The sequence below is a fragment of the Meles meles genome, chromosome 17, assembly GCF_922984935.1.
Source record: "Meles meles chromosome 17, mMelMel3.1 paternal haplotype, whole genome shotgun sequence".
Taxonomy (NCBI): domain Eukaryota; kingdom Metazoa; phylum Chordata; class Mammalia; order Carnivora; family Mustelidae; genus Meles; species Meles meles.
Window position 1 is genome coordinate 60,230,030 of NC_060082.1, and position 19,128 is coordinate 60,249,157.

General features: G+C 40.2%; 1 protein-coding gene across 5 annotated transcripts in view; it reads left to right on the top strand.

The window, feature by feature from the left end:
- Positions 1–737: 737 nt before the first annotated feature.
- The window catches only part of AKT3 (AKT serine/threonine kinase 3), a 302,525-nt gene continuing 284,134 nt past the window's right edge, over positions 738–19,128 (top strand). Inside the window, exons 1-2 of one of the 5 annotated variants that reach the window (XM_045982270.1) lie at positions 738–855; positions 11,112–11,272. In XM_045982270.1, coding sequence (XP_045838226.1) covers positions 11,227–11,272 — 46 coding nt within the window. In that variant the 5' untranslated portion in view covers positions 738–855; positions 11,112–11,226. Of the gene's footprint in view, positions 856–5,414; positions 5,434–8,908; positions 8,986–11,111; positions 11,273–19,128 lie in introns of those variants that run through there. The other 4 variants (XM_045982267.1, XM_045982269.1, XM_045982268.1 and 1 more) reach the window with 4 other exon arrangements.

Genomic DNA, 19,128 nt, shown 5'->3' on the forward strand with positions numbered 1-19,128 from the left:
TCCCGCCCAGGAGAGCCTGCCCCCGCCGCCGGCTCCGGCGGGCTGGGGGGGATGTTCTCGCGAGAGGAGAGGGGGCGCGGGGCGCCGCGGGTTTGGGGGGCGCGGGGAAGCCTGCGGACGAGGGCGCGGCAGGGAGGGGAGCTGAGGCGGCGGGCAGGGCCGGGGACGCGGGGAAGCCGCTCCCGCCAGTCGCCGAGAGCCAGCCCCTGACGTCAGGAGTTTTCCTCAAAGTCAACAACAAGCCCCGCGGCGGCGGCGGCGGCGGCGGCGGCGAGAAGCGATCCGCGGCGGCGGCGGCCCGGGAGGGAGGAAGGAGGGGGCGGGGAGGCGGCGGCAGGGTACCCCCACCCCCGCGGCGAGGCGCGGCCCCCCACCCCCAGAGGAGGCCGCAGACCCCCGACCCGCGCCGGGCGCGCCCCGGGACCCGGAGCCTCCGCCCGCCGCCGCCTCGCCGGCGTGACCCGGCCCCCGCCCGAGCGGTGTTTTCTGGTGATGAATTGAATTTGTAGCCGATATCCGATTCCCATGTAGAGTCTCCGCCTCCTCCTCCCCCCGCCGCCGCCCTCCCTCCGCCCTCCCCTCCCGCCGCCGCCGCCGCCGCCGCCGCCTCCCGCTCCAGCTCCGCGGCCCGGCCCGGCCGGCTCCCTCCTCCCTCCCCTGCAGCCTTCGCCTGCCCTCCCGCCGGCCTCACCGGGCTCCAGGGGGGCCAGAGGCTCTGCGGGGTGGGGGGAGGACAGGAGGGGAGGAGGAGGAAGGGGGGACCCCCGAGTCGCCCCCTCTCCTCCCCCCGCCCCCCCGGCTCCATCCTCCGCCGCCGCCCGAGCAGCTGCGGGGCCGCCGCCGCCGCCTTTGCAGGTAACAGCCACCGCCCCCCGCTCGCCCCCTCCCCGCCTGGCCTCCGCTCCCTCCGGGCCCCCGGCCCCGGGCCTCCCTCGGACGGGGGGGGATGGGGAGGCGGCGGCGGGGTTGAGGGGGGGAGGCGGGGGCGTCTGGGTTGTCACCGCGCCGGGGGCGTGGGCGGGGGCCGGGTCACCGGAGGCTCGGGTGTGGGTGTGGGTGGGGAGGCCGGGGGATGCCCGGCGCCGCTGACACCGGCACCCCCTCACTTTCCGGGGGAAGCTGGGGGGCGGCGGCGCGCGGGGGGCCGGGGAGGGTGTTCCCGGCCTAGCGGTACCGGCCGCGTCTGCGCTGCCCCGGCCCTGGCGCCTCCAGTCCCTGCGCAGCTCCGGCTCCCAGCCGGCCCGGGCCGCGCGGCGTGGGGAGGGGGCGCCGGCCGGGCGGGGGCGGCGGCGGGCTTATATAACGCGGGGAGCGCGGGAGCCGGCGTGTTTGGGTTGGGGGGAGGGGGCCGTCTGCCGCGCTCCCCGGCGCGGGGGCTGTCTGCGCGCGCGGGGTGGGGTGCAGGCGAGGATGCACCGGCGTCCCCCGGGGTCTCCTTCCTCCCCACCCTCCCCGGCAGCCGGCGCGCAGGAAAAGACTGCCCTGGAGAGGGGAGGGGGGGTAGGGGGGGTGGGGTGGGTGGGGGTGTGTGTGGGAGGTGGGTAACGTGCTCGTCTGTGTTTTTAATAGTAGTGGGGTTTTAATCCGCTTGGGAGTTGTGTGCTAAGAATAGAAATGTGCGGAAGATGCTGGGTTTGGCGGATCCAGTGATGCTGTAGCTGTTGGCGGTGGTGGCGGCTCAGGCTGCAAGTAAACAAACCAGCCTCTTCCTCGTCCACCTCCTCCTCCTGCGCATCGGGTCTGCATCAGCCATGATGCTGGCTGGGCCCTCAGAGCCCAAAGTTGAAGCCTGGCCGGTCGCCGGGTTCACCCTAACTCCCAGGCGGGGTCACTCCTTGTTTGGGATTACCCCGGGGATCTTCACTTAGGCTGGATTGAGTCTCTTTGGGGTCAGGTCTTCAATACCGATATTGACTGTTTATCTTCTGAAAGCAGAGAAAGGCTTTCCCCTAAGCCATGGGTAGGATGCTCCCCCCCCCTTTTTTTTTTTTGCATCAGGAGAACCTTACGAAAATAAAACCAACTCATTTCATCAGTGTGGTAATTGGTCGAGAGCCCAGTAGTTTGTAATGGATTACATTTTCAAAGATAAATTCACGGCGGAACCTATGTATCTGTATTAAGTAGTACTATTAAGAAAATGTTCACACTTTTTTAGTTCATCCTGTAGCTGAGACATGTGAAATGATGACTTTTTTTGCAGTTCAATACCTTGCCAAGGGCTTCAGATCGTCAAGTTAGATGTATGTTCCATATTTGGGAAGGCATGGTCATTTTATATCTTTTATAAAGATGTAAATTACTGTAAATTGTAAATTACTACCCCCCTCCCGTTTGGGTTTGGTGGAAATTCATTAAATTAGGTTATACATTGTTAGGAAATAGTTGAAAAAGCCAAAGCTAGAAGAGTCCAGTAAACATGGCTTAGGAAAGTTTGCTTTCAGAAGTTAAGTATCATTGCAAAATACGTATAAATGAACATGAGTATCCCAGGGGGTGGTCGTCCAAAACCAACACACATTCAGGAAGTGGTTGTCTAAGACAGGAACGCATTTTTTATTAAGAAATCTAACTCTTGGTAAATTACTAGATTTCTGAGGTGAATGTGCAATACTTTGGAAGATGCATATCAGGAGTGTCGTTTTTTGTTTTTTTTGTTTTTTCTTCTGGCAACAAATAATCTTGACTTGGAAAGTTTACCACATAGACTGTATTTGAAGATCTGCTTTTTGTTGGTCTCACTAGGGTTGACCCCAATATCTTTGATTGGCTTGTGCTTCTAATTTTTAAGTGAGAGAGCGCATATATCACATGAATGAGACACCATTGGAATTTAGATGAGTGTAGAACTATAGTTTTCAGTTGCTATGTTTTGTTTGTGGTAGGTGTTTGCAGTAGTAGGTTTTCCAATAGCATTTAAAAAATACCTAAAGTAATTCTACAAAAAAACTTAGGAAACTACTACTTATATCCGTTTTGTCCCGTATGCTTAGTCTTTCTGTAAGAAGTTCTTTAGTGAGTTGTTTTCCAACTGAAAATTCGTTTTTAGTTTGACATTGACTCTTAGTTTAAGTTGTGTATGTGAAGGTGCTTAAGGGTTCAGCTTTAGAGTTTTTGGTTTATGTACTTTTATAGCTGTAAAATATTTTAAATAAGATTTCTTTCATTCTTCCAACAAATAATTTGAGTGTGAACTGTGTGCCAGAGCTAGTTTGATTAAAAACTTCCGTTATTTACATATCATTCAGAAGATTACTACCATTAGAAAGAGAATTTGTTTTCAGAATCATTGCAAATCTAAACATGTTCTGGTTAAACATATCCTAAGACAAATGTACTTGGCATAATAGAATCTCATGTAAAGTAGAGATGTAAGATTTTTTTAAACTCTGGCTTTTGATTTAAACATATAAGAGATTTTATTTCTTAATAACTCAATGGAAATTTACAACTATTTGGTTTTCTTTAAAAAGAGGAACCTGTTTGATAAATTGATTTTGTGGAAGTTTAGAGTTTACTTAAACTTTGCATATTTTTGTGAAAAGATAGCTACACTTTGTTGTTAACCTTTTTTAGTTCAAGAATTCACCCTTGAGAAGATAAGGCAGTTATTGTTAACTCATGTTAATTGGATTTTTACCATGATTTGATAGGATCTTGCCTTTATAATGTGATTAAGTTTTAAGCATTAAAAAATACTTAATTTGCAATAATTTATACTTGAATACCATAAGACTCAAGACAGAAAAATAAACCATTTGTTTTGATCGAATCCGTTTTATAATTTGACTGGCATTTTTGTTTTTCTTAACATATTTTAATGCACACAATGAATTTTTGTAAGTTTGTGTTAGAATATTTACATTATTTGAAGTTGCTCTGTTTCTAGCTCCAGGGTTCAGGAGTGTGCCTTGGTATTCTGAATGCTCGTTTTATACATCAGGCATCAGGCACTCTTCTGCACTCTTCTGCAGTCACCTGGAAGGATAGCCCTGAATCATCTGTTGTTAATTAAAAATTGTATTGTGGTAGCGTGAGGTCAGGTTTAGGGTCAATGCCAGGCACTGGTTAGCACTTGCCAAGTACCAGGCGCTGTTCTAGGTGCTTAACGTGTGTCAGTTGGTTTAATCTTCACAACAGCCCCTGCTACTTTATGAAAGTGGTTTTCACAAGAGAAAACACTTATTAATGCAGCATTATAAAAAGCCATTTCCGTCTGACTGTCCTCGTTCTGAAACACTTTTTTTTCCTTAGCATTTCGCCTAAGTTGCTTATACCTCTCATTAGACTTCCCAGTGACATACTCAGTTTCAGTAAGGTAGTACAATAATTTCCATAGAAATCTCGTTAATAGAATAAAAAAAAAGTATTATCGACAGACTCTTAACAGTCTTTCATTTCAGTTGTTTCAGAGACCAAGTTCAGTTGTTTACATATGTTATTACAGTGCCCTGGTCTATTGGTATTTAGACGTAAATAGGTTTCCTTTGCCAGGTAACCTTCACGTAGTAGTTGATAGATAAATTAATACATGTTTCTTGACCCATAGATTTGCTTTTTAGCAGTCTTTTCAGTACTTTCTTTATAATTTAGGTATCACCAACTGCCAAGATTTCACATTTTGTAAATGGGTTTATTTTGGTAATATTCAGGGGGAGAAGTAAAATGATTGACCAGAAGAAATCTATAGAAGACTTTTAAGGCTCTGACTCTGTTTGGAAGTCTAGGGGATGGGAAGGGGAGGAAGATGGTGTTTTGCCAGTATTGGAGTTCAATTTGAATTTTGTCTAAGTAAGATTGATGTTTGGATATTTCATCTTCCCAACTGTGTATTCAGCTTTTGAGAACAGAAACTGTGTATAATCATGATGCTGTCACAGAGATGCCATCTATAAGCGAAGTAGATGCTTGGTGGATTTGAACTCGAAGAATCATAAATACCAACTCTGGAAGAGCTGTGAAGCTATTTAAGTTTGTCTAATGCTACACTTTTATTTTTATGGCTAAGAAAAGTGAAGCACAGAGAAATTAAAGGACTTGATGTAGCGTCACTCAGGGTGGGGCGGCGTTGGGAACTGGGACCCCAGGTTCTGGGCCTGCCCAGTGCTCTTCTTGATGCACTTGATGAACTTTGTTAGAGGATTCCATGCCCGTGGGTTAACTCTCGGTTTAATTCGGGGTAAAATCCGTCATGCTGATTTTTGACATTTAATGGACCATATACCAACTGTATTTTATGTATATATGTGGATTTTTTTTTTCATTTTATTGTCAACAAGGTCCGCAAGGCAGATTTTAGAAGGATTTTATATGTGTGTTGGAAAAGTATGGCGACCTGTGCAACCGAAATTCTTTCAGGGGCAACCCTCAACATTTTTCTGTTGTATTACAGGTGCCTTCACATAGAGACAAGCCACACTTAATATGAGAAAGGTAGGAGATCATTTGTCTATGGCTTGTTCAGTGGTTTAGGTGAACCAGAGGAATCCAATGGGCATTTTTCTAGTTGTTTCAAGTTAGAATATTAAATACAGCACCCAGCACAAGTTTTTTTGTTTGTTTGTTTGTCTGTTTTTAGTTTGGTTACTCATGGATGTGTTGGTTCAAATGGCATTCAAATGTCCTAAACCGAGGTAGAGAAGAAGAGAAATACTCTCCACTTTTGTATGAATATTTCAAAATTTGCGAATTGAAAGAACGAAATTTTGCGTGAAAGTTGGAAATCTTGCTTATGCCAATTCAAGTATTTTTCTGTAGGATGAAACAGTGAAGATATCTATTAGTTTTAAGAAAATCCACAAAGTCTGTTACTGCATTCGGAAGAAAGTTTTGTGGCTCACTTTCCCTGTAAGACAGGTTTATGAACAGGATAGCAACTTGTGAGAGGGACAGATAGGCTGAGAGTTATTTGAAGTGCAGAGCAAGTTGTCTTGAATTTCCCTTTATTTCAGTATTTTTCCTTTCCCTTGAATCCTTTAAAGAGTTTTATATGACTTTAGGCATTTACTATGGCATAAGTTAGTTTCACCTATTTCTTGAAATCGGTAGATAGGGTAGAATTGTAGTATGGTTACCCTTGACAATCATTTGTATTTCAAAGTAGCAAAATTCTCTTGTCTTTGTACCTTAGTAGTCCTTCATTAATTCAGTTTGGCTAGGCATAGCTAAAGAATATAAAAAATCGTGGTTCAGGGCAAGTATATTCTTCATAGTATTATTTACAGCCAAGGATATGGTTTAGAGGAAGTTGTATTATGGATAGTATTGTAGCTTTGAACTTAGAAATTAACATGTAGGAAATTGCTAACCCGTGAATCTTGTTCTAATTTGTAAAAAAAGAAAATTGCTGGCATGCCTTTTAACTTTGTCAACCTTCTGGTCTTCTGTTAGTGTCATTTCCTTTGTGATGCTGCAGTTATATTTGATTTTTAATTTATTTGAAAACGTTGTGTTTACTGGACTTTTGAAAAATAACTCAACACAGAAAAAATGTTCACAGCGATATTCACAAATGTTACACATACTTCTGAGAGTTCCTACTGGGTTACTTGGTAGAAAGCATACCTAACTGATAGGAGACTTGAATTGCAGGTGTTACTTGTCACTGTCTGGCTATGGTAATGGTGAGGAAATAATGTCATTTTTGGTTGGTCACAGTTTGCCTAGGTTCAGAATTGTAGATGCTGTAGCTACTATACAGATTTGTTTCCGGAGTCAAATTCACAAATATGCGAAAGCACTTTGATAACAAATTAGTCCATGGGAAAGATTTTTTTCAAACCTTTGTTTTGCTTGCCTCCGTGTGTCCTCAGTGTGGTCCTTGTCACAGAGTAGGCAATCAATACCTGTTTACTGATTACTTGTATATGTTACTTGAGTGAATGAGATTTTGGAAAGGCATTTGAAGAACTTGGATTATTGCTTAAAACCGAATGGTTTTTGCCTTAAGTAAGCAAATATCTTTTAAAAATTGTTATAAATGTCATTAAGAAGATACGCCATTCTTTCTATTTCTTTCTTCCACAAAGATAATTTTGGGTAGCATTGATGCTTAGTTGTTTGGGAGTTGAAACTTGGCCTCCTCTCAACAAAAGGTATCAAAAAACATGGAGAAAAGGAGCATAATTTTAATGTGTACTAGTCTTCATAATTAGTGGAGGTCTACAGTAAACATATTTTAAGGAATAAGGGAGGATATTTATTGTAATTTAAATTACTTCTGTGTAGATGCTTTTATAATGTTTGAGTTCAGGTTTGTATTTAAGGTGACTTGATACCGCTCTCTGTGTTTCTTATACTATTATCTAGTGTGTTCTTCATTAGTTATGTAAAGCTGTATCTTTGCTCTTTCATTCTTCCGCTCATTCATTTCTTCTGTATTTGTTGGGCGTATCTTATGTGCCCCGCACTGTTAAATTGCCTTACTAAATAGTAATGGTATTGAATGAGGTACAAGATGTGAAAATGTTTTGTAAATTGTGAAGTGATACTCAAATGCTGTTATCATCAAATTTTCAAATAGTTTTGAATGAAAGTACCTTTAGTTTAACTGCTTTGTGTAAATTCTAAATTGAATCTGCCAGGAATTTTGTATGACATTTTTTTAAAGAATAGACAAAATTAGATTATTCAACAATGAAATATTTAATGCATTAGGCTTAAAAGAAAAAGGAACCAAATTTTGTCTTTTAGAGCTCATTGGATAGAATGTAATTTCTGGAGAAGCTGGGACTGTAGGAGGAGGGGAAGTTCATGTCCAGCTCATCGTTTGGCAGATTAGTGTTTTTAGCCACGTGGAACATGGGAGTGGGAGAGCACGGATGACTTGGTGCAAGTGGGTTGCCACTGTGGGGAAGTTAAATCGAAGAATATGGTGGATTGCTTAAGAGTCATTAGCATTGTGGTTTGCACACAGGACAGCATTTATTTCTAGCCTACTGGCCATGATTCTGCAGTAGTATACTTTGAATGTCTTTTAAGCTGTTTTCAAAGAAGGTATCATTTTAGCTGAGAGTCCCAGGAGCAACTTTCAAGCTGAATGTTATGATTATGGGTAGAATTTGGTAAGAGTTTAAGATGCAGTTGGATAAAGCCACTTCTATAATGTGTGGGTTTACTGGTCCTTATGATGATTATAAATTTTGTCCTGTTGATTTAACATACATTTCAGCACTTTAAATATAAAAGCACCAATAAATATTTTTATCTAAAAGTTAGCTTTTTGAAAGTTTCATTTCACTTATTTTTTTAAAAATTTATTTGAGAGTGGGGAGGGGCAGTGGGAAAGGGAGAGAGAGAGACTGTCAAGCAGACTGTGTGCTGAACACGGAGCTGATCTCAAGACCCTGAGATCAGGACCTGAGTGGAAACCCAAAGGGAGACACTCAAGGACCGGGCCACCTAGGCACCCCGAAACAGTTTCATTTTAAAACAAAATTCATTGATTTGGGCTGATCTGGATATTTCAGTATGTTGTTTTGTACCAAAGTGCTGGTGCTAGTGGAAAGAACATGTGCCTGGTTCTCTGCTCTTGGTTCCCTCAGAGAGCAGCTATGCGACCTTGGGCAGGTCTCTTCATCCATCTGGACTCTGTTTCCTCAACTGCAAAATGAAGGTCCTTTCCTGCTTTGAGATTCCAACAGTGAAATGTCAGCTTAAAAAATGGAATGAATTTTGAAAGTACTTTTCTTTAGTGTTCTCTATAGGTGTGTTTTAATGCAGATTATTTTACTAGAAAGGAAGATATTTTATATGTTTATTGGAGTGGTATCATTTTTTGGTTATTACTGAATGCTCACCCCTGATCTGTTCCATTTCCAATCCCAAGAATATTAAGATAGGAATTTTTTTTTTCCAGATAATACCACTTTATAGTCAGGAACCAAGAAGGGCTTGAATGAGATGAGGTCCCTTGCTACAGGTGCATCCAAAGAGAAAGACTGCGTGCATCTCTCCTGAAGTCCTCAGTTTGCACTAGGGACCCCGGTACTTAATGTCCTCGTAATTATTTATGTAATAGAAGAAGGTAACCCTTTTAGTTACCTGGTTCTGTATTATGGAGCCAGTTTTCAGGAAGTTATGTAAATCAAATTAAAATAATGTTTGGATTCTTTATTGAAGGTTTTTTGTTTTTGTTTTGGTTTTTTTTTGCCCATTTTTAGTGATGAAATGAGTCTTGCTTTGAGTTATGTGGCCATTTCACAAAATGTGTTCCTCTGGATATCTAAAGAAAAAAAAAAGAGCCCTGCAGGTTCAATAAGTTGAGGATTTGCTGGGATAAACAGGTTGTACATATTTTATATCTTTAATAGGTTAATAGTGATGTTTCAAGAGAAAGAATAGTTCGTAGAATTTTTCTAAACTTACTTGACCAAAGAATTTTTTTTTTCTTTTTCTCTCTCCCAGCACCCCCCCCCTTCCCCCCCCGCCCCGGAATTTCTTTTGGTGTTCTTTCAAACATATTTTGGGAAGATACATTCAGATTCTAGTATCCCTTTCTCTGCAGTGGCAGACCCCATTGCTTCTGAGGACAGTCTTGGCCTTACCTGTAGGTGCTGAGGGCATGTGTGGGGGTGGTTTTCTATTCAGCCACACAAACTTGGTCAAGCTTTCTTAAGAAAATGTTAGCCTTGATTCCTCACTGCTGTGTGATTAGGTTTTCTACTTAATATGCATTGGAAAATGACCCATACTTCAGTTCCAGTAATAGCTAGGGAGTCTAACCTTGAACTTGCTGCTATGGACTATTAACAAAACCCAGTCTGAGAAAATAGTACAGTTATATAGTCCATCTGTCCATCGTTCTGGTTCTCTAAAATTTATGCCTGTGCTTTTGGACATATAATGCCAGTGTACCCTGGACTACATGTTTTGGTCCCTTTCTGTGGAAATATTTTTAACTCTGTTTTATCTTGGCATTTTCCTTTTTAGGTTGAGAGGGACAATGAGAAATAGCCCTGTAAAACTCATTAGTGTATATATGAGGATACTTTTGGGGACTTTGTTTATTATACAGCAAGGTATCTTACAAAGACCCATGGGATAAATTTCAGATTTTTATTCCAAGAAAAACTATTCCGTCTGAAGCAACTTTTTTTCTTTTAAAAATATTTATGGATCCTATAAATATTGAAACTGATTGTGTCTCATTTGCTTTGCTTCCTAAAAGCTTTCCTGCTAAATTTGTGGCCCTTCTTATACAAATGTGTAGACTTTGACTCTGGCTTCTTTTTATCTGAAGGCAGTAGAGTCTTGGAGTTAGGAATGCGGTCTCTGGAGTGTGATCGCCTGGTTCAGACCCGGGCTCCATCACGCAGTAGTCGTGTTGAAATCAGGCACGCTGCTTAATCCGTGTGAGCCTCAGTTTACTCGTCTGTGAAATGAAGTTAATGGTGCCCTCCTGGGTTTATTGTGAGGATTTCCTGAGAGTGATAGATGTAAGCAACTGTTCTTGACACAGCTTGGATACCCCATAGTTTTTTCCACTTTCATATTCCTTTGTTTCACTTCGTGTATTTTAAGAAATAATTGACTCCATAGTGTTTATGAAAATTTATTGATTGTTATCCAAAAACTCATTGTCATCTAACTCATTGATTGTCTAAAATATTTCTTGGAGTATGGGCAAAGTAAGCATATGCAAGTGCTGGTTTTTAGTACATTGTGTTTTCCATAAAATACAGCTATTAAAAATAGTCACAATTGCTTTGCCATAAGTATTCCTAAATCCCCAGAGATTTCAGAACTAGACATACAGGAAAGTTACTTTTAGTTCCCCCAACTTCCAGTCTCTCCCCTTTTCACCTCCAACACATAGCACCAAACAGATGTTCTGTATTCTTTGTCTAGGTGTGACAGTAGTTTTCTTAAGACATTTCTGTTACAGCCTCTTAGGTTAAAAGTTTCACTATCATTTGAAATCTGTCATAAGCCCAGGGAAGCACGTTCACTCTAGAACTGTTGAGTAAATGAGTTCCCCAGTTTGAGGAGTTAGAGTTTTATGTGAGGTCAGGCCAGTTGAAGACATTTACAAAGAATTAGTTGTTTGTTATTGCTATGTGAGTTGCAAGAATGGAAAAAAAAGAAATTCTTTCTTCAATACTTCCTTCCAGGCTGAGTCATCACTAGAGAGTGGGAAGGGCAGCAGCAGCAGCAGAGAATCCAAACCCCAAAGCTGATACCACAAAGTAGCATTTCTCCAAGTTGGGGGCTCAGAGGGGAGCCATCATGAGCGATGTTACCGTTGTGAAAGAAGGCTGGGTTCAGAAGAGGGGTAAGTACTCACCAAAGCCGAAAGTCGTATGCTTGGTAAGTGTGCTAACGGTCAGTGGTGTCCTGGAACTTGGTATTTGTTCCATAGCTGTTCACAAAGTCCAGTTAAGAGAGAAATATTTAACTTATGTGTGAGGAATTTGCTTGTTATTTAGGGATTCTTCGTAATTCTTGATTTTGATCATTTATCATCAACATTACGAAGACTTGGCCTCCTGGTATGTTGTGTTACAGAAAGTTCATGTTGTGTTTTTCCGTGTCCACAGATTCTACAATCCAGAGAGGTGTCTTTCAGATGATTTGATACCTAGAAAAGTGTCTAACTCATCAGCATTTAAAGACATGTAAATTTATATTAAGCCAGTCTGGGCCGTAGCAGGGGAGGGGCTTACAGGCTTAAGGGGAAAGAGTTCTCCCTCAAACTCATGGTTTCAACTGCCCTGTAAGTTAGGTAAGGAGAGTCTGAAAGTAAAAGACCAAGTGAAAAGGTTTTGTGTTGTGTATGTGTGTGTGTGTGTGTGTTTATGTCTCATTTCATATTTTTATTTTTCATGATCTAGTTTTAGTATTTCTTGGTCACTTGTGCACTCCTACTTTAGGTAAATAATTCAAATGCACTATTCTTCTCTAATACTAAAGGAAGAACTCTTCAACATAAAGCTTAGTTTATCCTCTATGAGGTCACCTGCTAATGTGGTCAATATGTTTATCAAGAAATCGGAGTGTAGACCAGTTGCCAGGCAACGAGTGTTTATCCACGTGGCCAAATTGAGTAGCATGAGGACTGATTCACTCTCAGGACTCTTAAGTTCTGTGTACTGGATCTATGTTCTGATTAAAAGTTGCCTTTTAAATACGTGATTGCAGTGTTCCTTGTGGGTCGTAGTTAATTCCTATGCTTGAAAAGCCGTTGTCAGAAGTTAAATGGGATTATGTATGACTGAGTTTTAAAAAATCAACCCTATTATAAAACCCCGCCCCCCAAAAATCAACCTTATTGAGTTATAATTTCCAGAACAATAAAATTGACCAATTTTACGTGTACACTTTGATGAGTTTGCTGCCGTCATGCGGTAGTGTAACGGGCACTACAGGTACGACAGCAGACATGTCTGTCTCCCCAGAAGTGTCCTCTTTCCTCAACCCTGACAACCACTGATGTGATACCACTGGAATCTTCCTTTTCTAATATCTCTTATCAATAGAGGCCTGCGGCCCTTTGTGTTTGGTTGCTCTTATGTAGGGCAGTACTTCAAGGATTCAGCGTTTTGTTGTGTATGTTATCAGTTTGTTTCTTTATTGTTGCGTCACATTCCGTAGTTGGGCCATAATACAGTTTATCTCTTGACCAGCTGATGGGCAGTCGGTTGTTTCTGGTTTCTGGCTGTTAGAATAAAACTGCCATGAGCAAGGGAGTGTGTATCTTGGTGTGATGTGTTTTCATTTTTTCTTGGGCAGTAACCTAGGAATGAGATTGTGGTCATGTGGTAAGTGTGTGTTTCACGATAAAAACTGTTTCAGCCAAGTATTTTACTGTTGTTTCATTTATTGTATGTTCTGTTATATAGTTTAGGAGGCATTTTCAGACTTCACTGCTGTAGCAAGGTATTTTTTCTTTATTTTTTAACTGGCCTATTAACATTTATTCTACCTTACTTTCTTTGGTATGGCAAATCACATAAACCTTTTGGAATAATACTTTATTAAGCTCTAAAATCTGCTCTCTTACGACCAGTGCGAGGCTTAAGTAAGACAGTGGATGTGGATGTGTTTTGAGAGTTTTAACACCAGTGTAAACTATTGTGGTCACGGCATTTTGTCAGGGATTTAGGGTGGTTCTTGAGTTTGTTTAGCTAATTGTGTCTTGTCTGAACTACTGTAAGAGAAGGTTGGTATATAATGCCTGAGATACAGAAACAAGAAAGAGTGGACAAAGGTTTCATTGTGTTTTTCTTGCATTGGTTAGCAGTACACAAAGGTATATAATGATAAGTAAAAGGCTTTTCTACTCTCTACTTCTTCAAACTGGTTTCTCTTCTTGGATATAACCACTTTAGACCTTTTCTGCTTTTAATTTTTTTGGTGATTATTATCTCAATTTTATGTATATTATGCTAAGCTTTATATTTGAGTAATCTTACATAATCGAGTATATATATCACCGTTGTGAAAATAAAGAATTTAACTTGTAATACCTGTTCTCTTCCTTCTTTCCTGAAGGAGGGGAGAGGGCTTCAAAGTTACATTTCCAACACTTGCACTCTTAATTCTAGAAGATACTTAGGCATCATCTCTAAACTTGTCATTTTATGAGTTGAGAAAAACTAGTACCCCTCCCAATCTTACCCCCGAATTCCTCATGGTCCCCTCCCAGGTTGTGTCAACTGTAACATTTATTTAATGTTGCCAAGGTTTGTAATAGTTTCACTTGTTAATTTGGAGCAGCAGTAATCAATAGTGTGATAAGTAAATACTGCCTGCTGCTAAAGAAAGTTGTGTGACGGGTATGGTGTGTTAAGAGCCGTGGGGAACAAATGTTGGTATTCCAGATCAGGACGTACTTTAGTTTGGCTTCCAGATGGGGCTATCCCTGTTTTTCCTGGATTTTCCAGTTGCCATGTTGCGCCCCCCCGCGCCCCCCCCCCCCCCCCCCCCACCGTTGGCTAAAGAGAATCTGTCTTCTTCATCATACCACTTGGGTATCCAGTTTTTTAATCATAGTATTTGTTGAAATTTTACTGGGAACTGACTTTCTTCTGGGCATGGTGCTTAGTTAATAGCATGTTATTTAATTGCATTCTTGGACACATTCTCTGCTTTCTTAGATCTTGTGTCCTTCCCGTTTGTTTGGGATTTATTTTACCATATTCTAGAAGTTTTTTTTTTTTTAATTTCCTGGAGTACTTTTTAAAGAAAGAAAATGTGGGGGGTGCTTGTCAACAGAGTATTAAAAAATGTGCTTTTCACTTTCACACCCAGGACATACTTTAGCTGGGTATAGAATTCAGTTGTGCAACAGTTTTCCTTTGGAATTTTGAAGGTTGTGTTACATTACCTTTTGGTAACCAGTTTCACTGATAAGAGGCTTAATGCTGAAAGGAGTAATTTCTTTCTAGGTAACCTGTTTTTGTTCTCTGGAAGCTGCTTGTGGCCATGCCTCTTTGTCCTTGACATGAAATTTAAGGAGGATGAGATGTAGTTCTTTTTAGCTCTTCCTGTAAAGCATTTGATGCACCTTTTGGATATGCAGACATTCTAGGGAATCTTCTGTATTTCTGTATTTCTTTCATTATTTCTTCCCTTCTATTCCTTTACGGCCTGCCTCCCTAGAGCATCTATTATCAATGTTCAAGTTTTATGATTTTTCTTTTACATCCATGTCTTTGTTTTCCTGCCTTGTTCTGGAAGATTTCCTTGACTTTTTCTTTGAGCCCTTTACTGAGTTAATCTATTTCAGCTATTACTTTATATTTCTGGGAATTCTTTCTAGTTCATAGCCAGCTCTTATTTTACAGATATAATACAATCTTTAATCTTAGGACACTAACTAGGCTTTATTTTTAACTTTTTTCTCCCCTCTGAGTAACTTTTTCAGTTTGTTCATTTTGGTTCTTTTTTGGTGGTATTAGTGTTCCTTAGGTATCTGGTGGTTCCTGTGGCTGTGTTTATACTTGGGAATGAAAGACTGAAATTGCTGGTTGTGTCCTCTATTTGTATAATGTATGTATTTTCCCTATAAATAAGACAAGTTAGATTCACTGAACGAGGATTTGTGATGGCAGTTTTAACTGGACTCCTGAAAGTATTAGCTGAAATATTAGGGGAAACCAAACTGGGCATTTTTTTCTCTCCACCATTCTTAACTTATTCCTTTAGAGATTTTCAGTATGATTTTAATAATAACTTTGTGTTTTAGTCAAGCAGATTTCATTAGGTAGTCTGATGTTGTTTGGCTATATTTTTGTTCAAAGAATTTCTTCTAAAAGAGTGTTATTATTTGTTGCCTGTTTCCCCTGAGCAGACAGATTTTGATCGCCTGAACCTGGGTGTACTTGTTTGAAAATAAATACGATAACATCTGCCTTCTTTACCTCACAGTATGGTGCTAGGCATTATGAGCTAATATGTATGGAGTGTTTAAACTATTAGTAAAAGTACTAATAGAAAAGTGATATCAGCCGTTACCTTGAATATCAGTCCTTTTCCTCAAACTTGTAGTTATGAATCAGTTCTTGTTAGCTCTTGTCCAGAGAGAATCTCATTTTATTTGTACTTTCAATGTAAATAAGTCATTCTTTAGTAAATATGATCCTAGAAAAGGAAAAAAAAAGATTTAAAGATAATTAATGGTACTGTGTTAGACAAATGCTTTCCTAATTTTGGTGATTGGTGATATATCGATATTGAAACCTTTTTTTTGTTGTTGTTGTTCTGTACTTTTCTGGAGCAATTACAAAATGGTAAGTATTAATTGGGATAACACATGGACATGGGATTGTTGGTGTTAGAGATGACAGTAAAGAAAACATCACATAGCACACATAGACTCCAGTACACCTGCATTTTCCTCTTTTGTGTGGGAGAGAACCTCACAGTTCAGTTGTACATCATCGCAGGAGATACCTGCATGTGTATTAAGTGCTTATTAGATGGTCTCCTTCACAGACCAGCCAGCTAGTGACTGCAGATCTCTAAAGTTAATGTCAAAAGTTCTGCTCTCCTAGTTTTTTATCCCATTACAGCCAGTGGTGATATTTGCTGTGAAGAAACTTAACGCTTTAATAAAGTGGGAAATTTAACCAGCTTAAAAGGTCTAAATTATAGAATTAAGTAGACTGCAATCCTATTAACCAGGGCTGATTGTAATTTATAAAATTCTATTTGCTTAATAGTACTGTTTCTTAAAAAGGTAAGTAGTCTCATAAATGTGAAGAGGCAGTTTTTTGATAACAGGTTAAAATCTAATGTATTGTTAGTCAACTCATAACCTTATTGTTTGGAAATTGGTAACAAATCTAAGAGGTAGTTTTATCATTAAAAACCTTTGAATTGATGAAAATGCTGCAGATTTCTTACACTTTTTGTTGCCTCGGTATCTAACAAATCGAACATTCATGTTGTGTTCGTATATGTAACCAGTTTGTGCTTTCAAAGAACTTGTTCCCTCAGTTTTCTTTGTAGTTAATAGTTTCCAGCTCAGGGACATCAATAAATTGTGACCTTGGAAAGATATTTGTTTTCAATTCTTTGAAATGATTTGTTTAGAGGAATTGGAATGTTAGTGTTTGGTAATTTCAAGCTAAAACTTCATGAGTCTATGAGTTTTCTCTCAAAATAGCTTAATGCCACTATGCAGAATATTTTAGTAATGTGAAGATTGTAAGCTGGGCTATATTTTAATGTGTGATTGTTGTGATCTAGTCAATTTTAAGCTGTTATGGAAAGCAAAATGCACAATTTGTTGGATGCTCATCCAAGTCCAAGGATCTTCTCCTTTACTTTTTATATACTTGTGTACCTTTTGTTCATGTTTTATTCAGAAAGTGAGTTTTGAAATAAATTATCAAGTGATTATGGAAATAGAAAATGATAGTATGATTTTCTGTTTACTACTCAGCAGCAAGCATTTTCCATAGAAAGTAAAGAGCTGTGATAGTGACTGAATAAATCACATGATAGATTAGAGAAGCTCTATTTTGACTGTTGATGTTACAAATAGAGCATAAACCTGAAAAAATTAAATTTATTTTCTGAAGGCATTGGAGTGCTGAGATTTAATGTATTTAGAATAATGTGAAATTTGGGGTGCTTGGGTGACTGAGCTGATTAAGTGTCTGACTCTTGATTTTGGCTCAGATCGTGATCCTCGGGGTTGTGAGATCGAGTTCTAGGTGGGCTCCATGCTGGGCATGGAGCCTGGTTAAGATTCTCTCTCTCCCTCTCCCCCAGCCCTTAAAAAATGTGAAATTTATTTTTCTTGTAATTTGAATACATTTATTTTGGAAATTTTAACCGAGTTAAACCAAATGGAGAGAACCATCAAATGATAAGCTTCCATATGCATTCTAGAATTACAGAACTGAGAGCTGCTGAGGCGCCGGGTAGGGTGGCACAGTTGATCAAGTCTTGGACTCCTGGTTTCTCTTCAGGTCATGATCTCAGGATCATGAGATTGAGCTCGCAGCTGGGCTCTGTGTGCAGCAGGGCGTCTGCTTGAGATTCTCTCTTACCCTCTCCCTCTGCCTCTTCCTGCTTGCATGCTTGCGCACACACTCTCTCAAATTAAATGTGTTAAAAAAAAGAACTGTAGAGTTGCTGTTGTGCACACACACACATACATACTCACACACACTCTGCTTCCCAATAAGCATGAGTTTTGTGTATTGACCTTGTATCCTGCAACCTCGTTAAATTCACTTATTTGTGTTAGTTACTTTTACTAACGTGAATTTTTTGCTAATTTTCTGCATAGATGGTCAAGTCATCTCAAAGAGCCACAGTTCTGCTTCTTCCTTTGCAATCCTAATGCCTTTAATTAACTTGTTTATTTATTTATTTATTTATTTCTGTTTATTTAATTAACTTGTTTATGGCTGGTCTTGTTTTGCTGGTTAGGAATTCTGGTGCAATTTTGAGTAAAAGTGGTAAGAGTAGACTTTCAGCTGCCTTTCTGATGGTACTGGGAAAGCAGTTATTCTACCGCTCTCCTCATAATATTATGTAATAAGCACTGTTGTATTATTTGTGGGTTTTCTATTGCTGCCTTTAATCAGGTTGAGAAAGTTCCCTTCTGTTCTAGTTTGGTGAGTGTTTTTATCATGAGTGGGTGTTCACTTTTTTCAAAAAGTTTTCCCATGTCTTGGGTGCCTGGGTGGCTCAGTGGGTTACGTCTCTGCCTTCGGCTCAGGTCATGATCTCAGGGTCCTGGGATCAAGTCCCACATGGGGCTCTCTGCTCAGCGGGGAGCCTACTTCCCCCCCCCCGCCTGCCTCTCTGCCTACTTGTGATCTCTCTCTCTCTGTCAAATAAATAAAATCTTAAAAAAAAAAAAAGTTTTCCCATGTCTACTGAAATGGCTATTTGATTTTTCCCGTTTTTCTTTAATATGGTGCATTACTCTCATGGCTGGAATAAATCCCATTTGGTCACGATGTATTATATTTAATTTACCAGTTTTGATATACTAATATTTTGTAAAGGATCTTTTTTTTGCATGTACGTTGGTCTGTCATTTTCATTTCAGGTTTTGGTGTAATGGTGGTATGGGACTCCTAAAATATGTATGTTAGGAAATACTCCCTGCTCCTTAATTTTTGAAGGAATTTGCATAAGATGGGGTTTATTTCTAGTTTAGCATGTTTGGTAAAATGCATCAGTGAAGCCATTTGAGTTGGAGCATTTTTGGTGAGATTTCTGATAATAAATCCAGTTTCATTAATAGCTAGATACAGGACTATTCAGAATTTTTGTTTCATCTTGTGTCAGTTTCATCTTGTGTCAGGCAAATTGTGATTTTTTTTTTTTTATGGAATTTGTCCATTTCATCCAAGCTGTTGATATATTTGGCATAAAGTTGCTCTTAATATTTCGTTATTTAAGTCTTTGCAGGATCTCTAATGATAATCACTTCATTAAATTCTGATATTGGTAAGCTGTGTTCTCCTTTTTCTTACCTTTGGTCAGCTTGACTGGGAGTTTATATATTTCACTAAGCTTTTCAAGGAGCCAACTTTTTGCTTTGTTTTCTTTGTCCTTTTTTTCTGTTTTACTGCATTTGCTCATTACCGTTTTAATTTGTGTTTCTTTTCTCTGGCTTAAGGTAAAATAGTGCATCACTGGTTTTAAACCTTTTTTTAA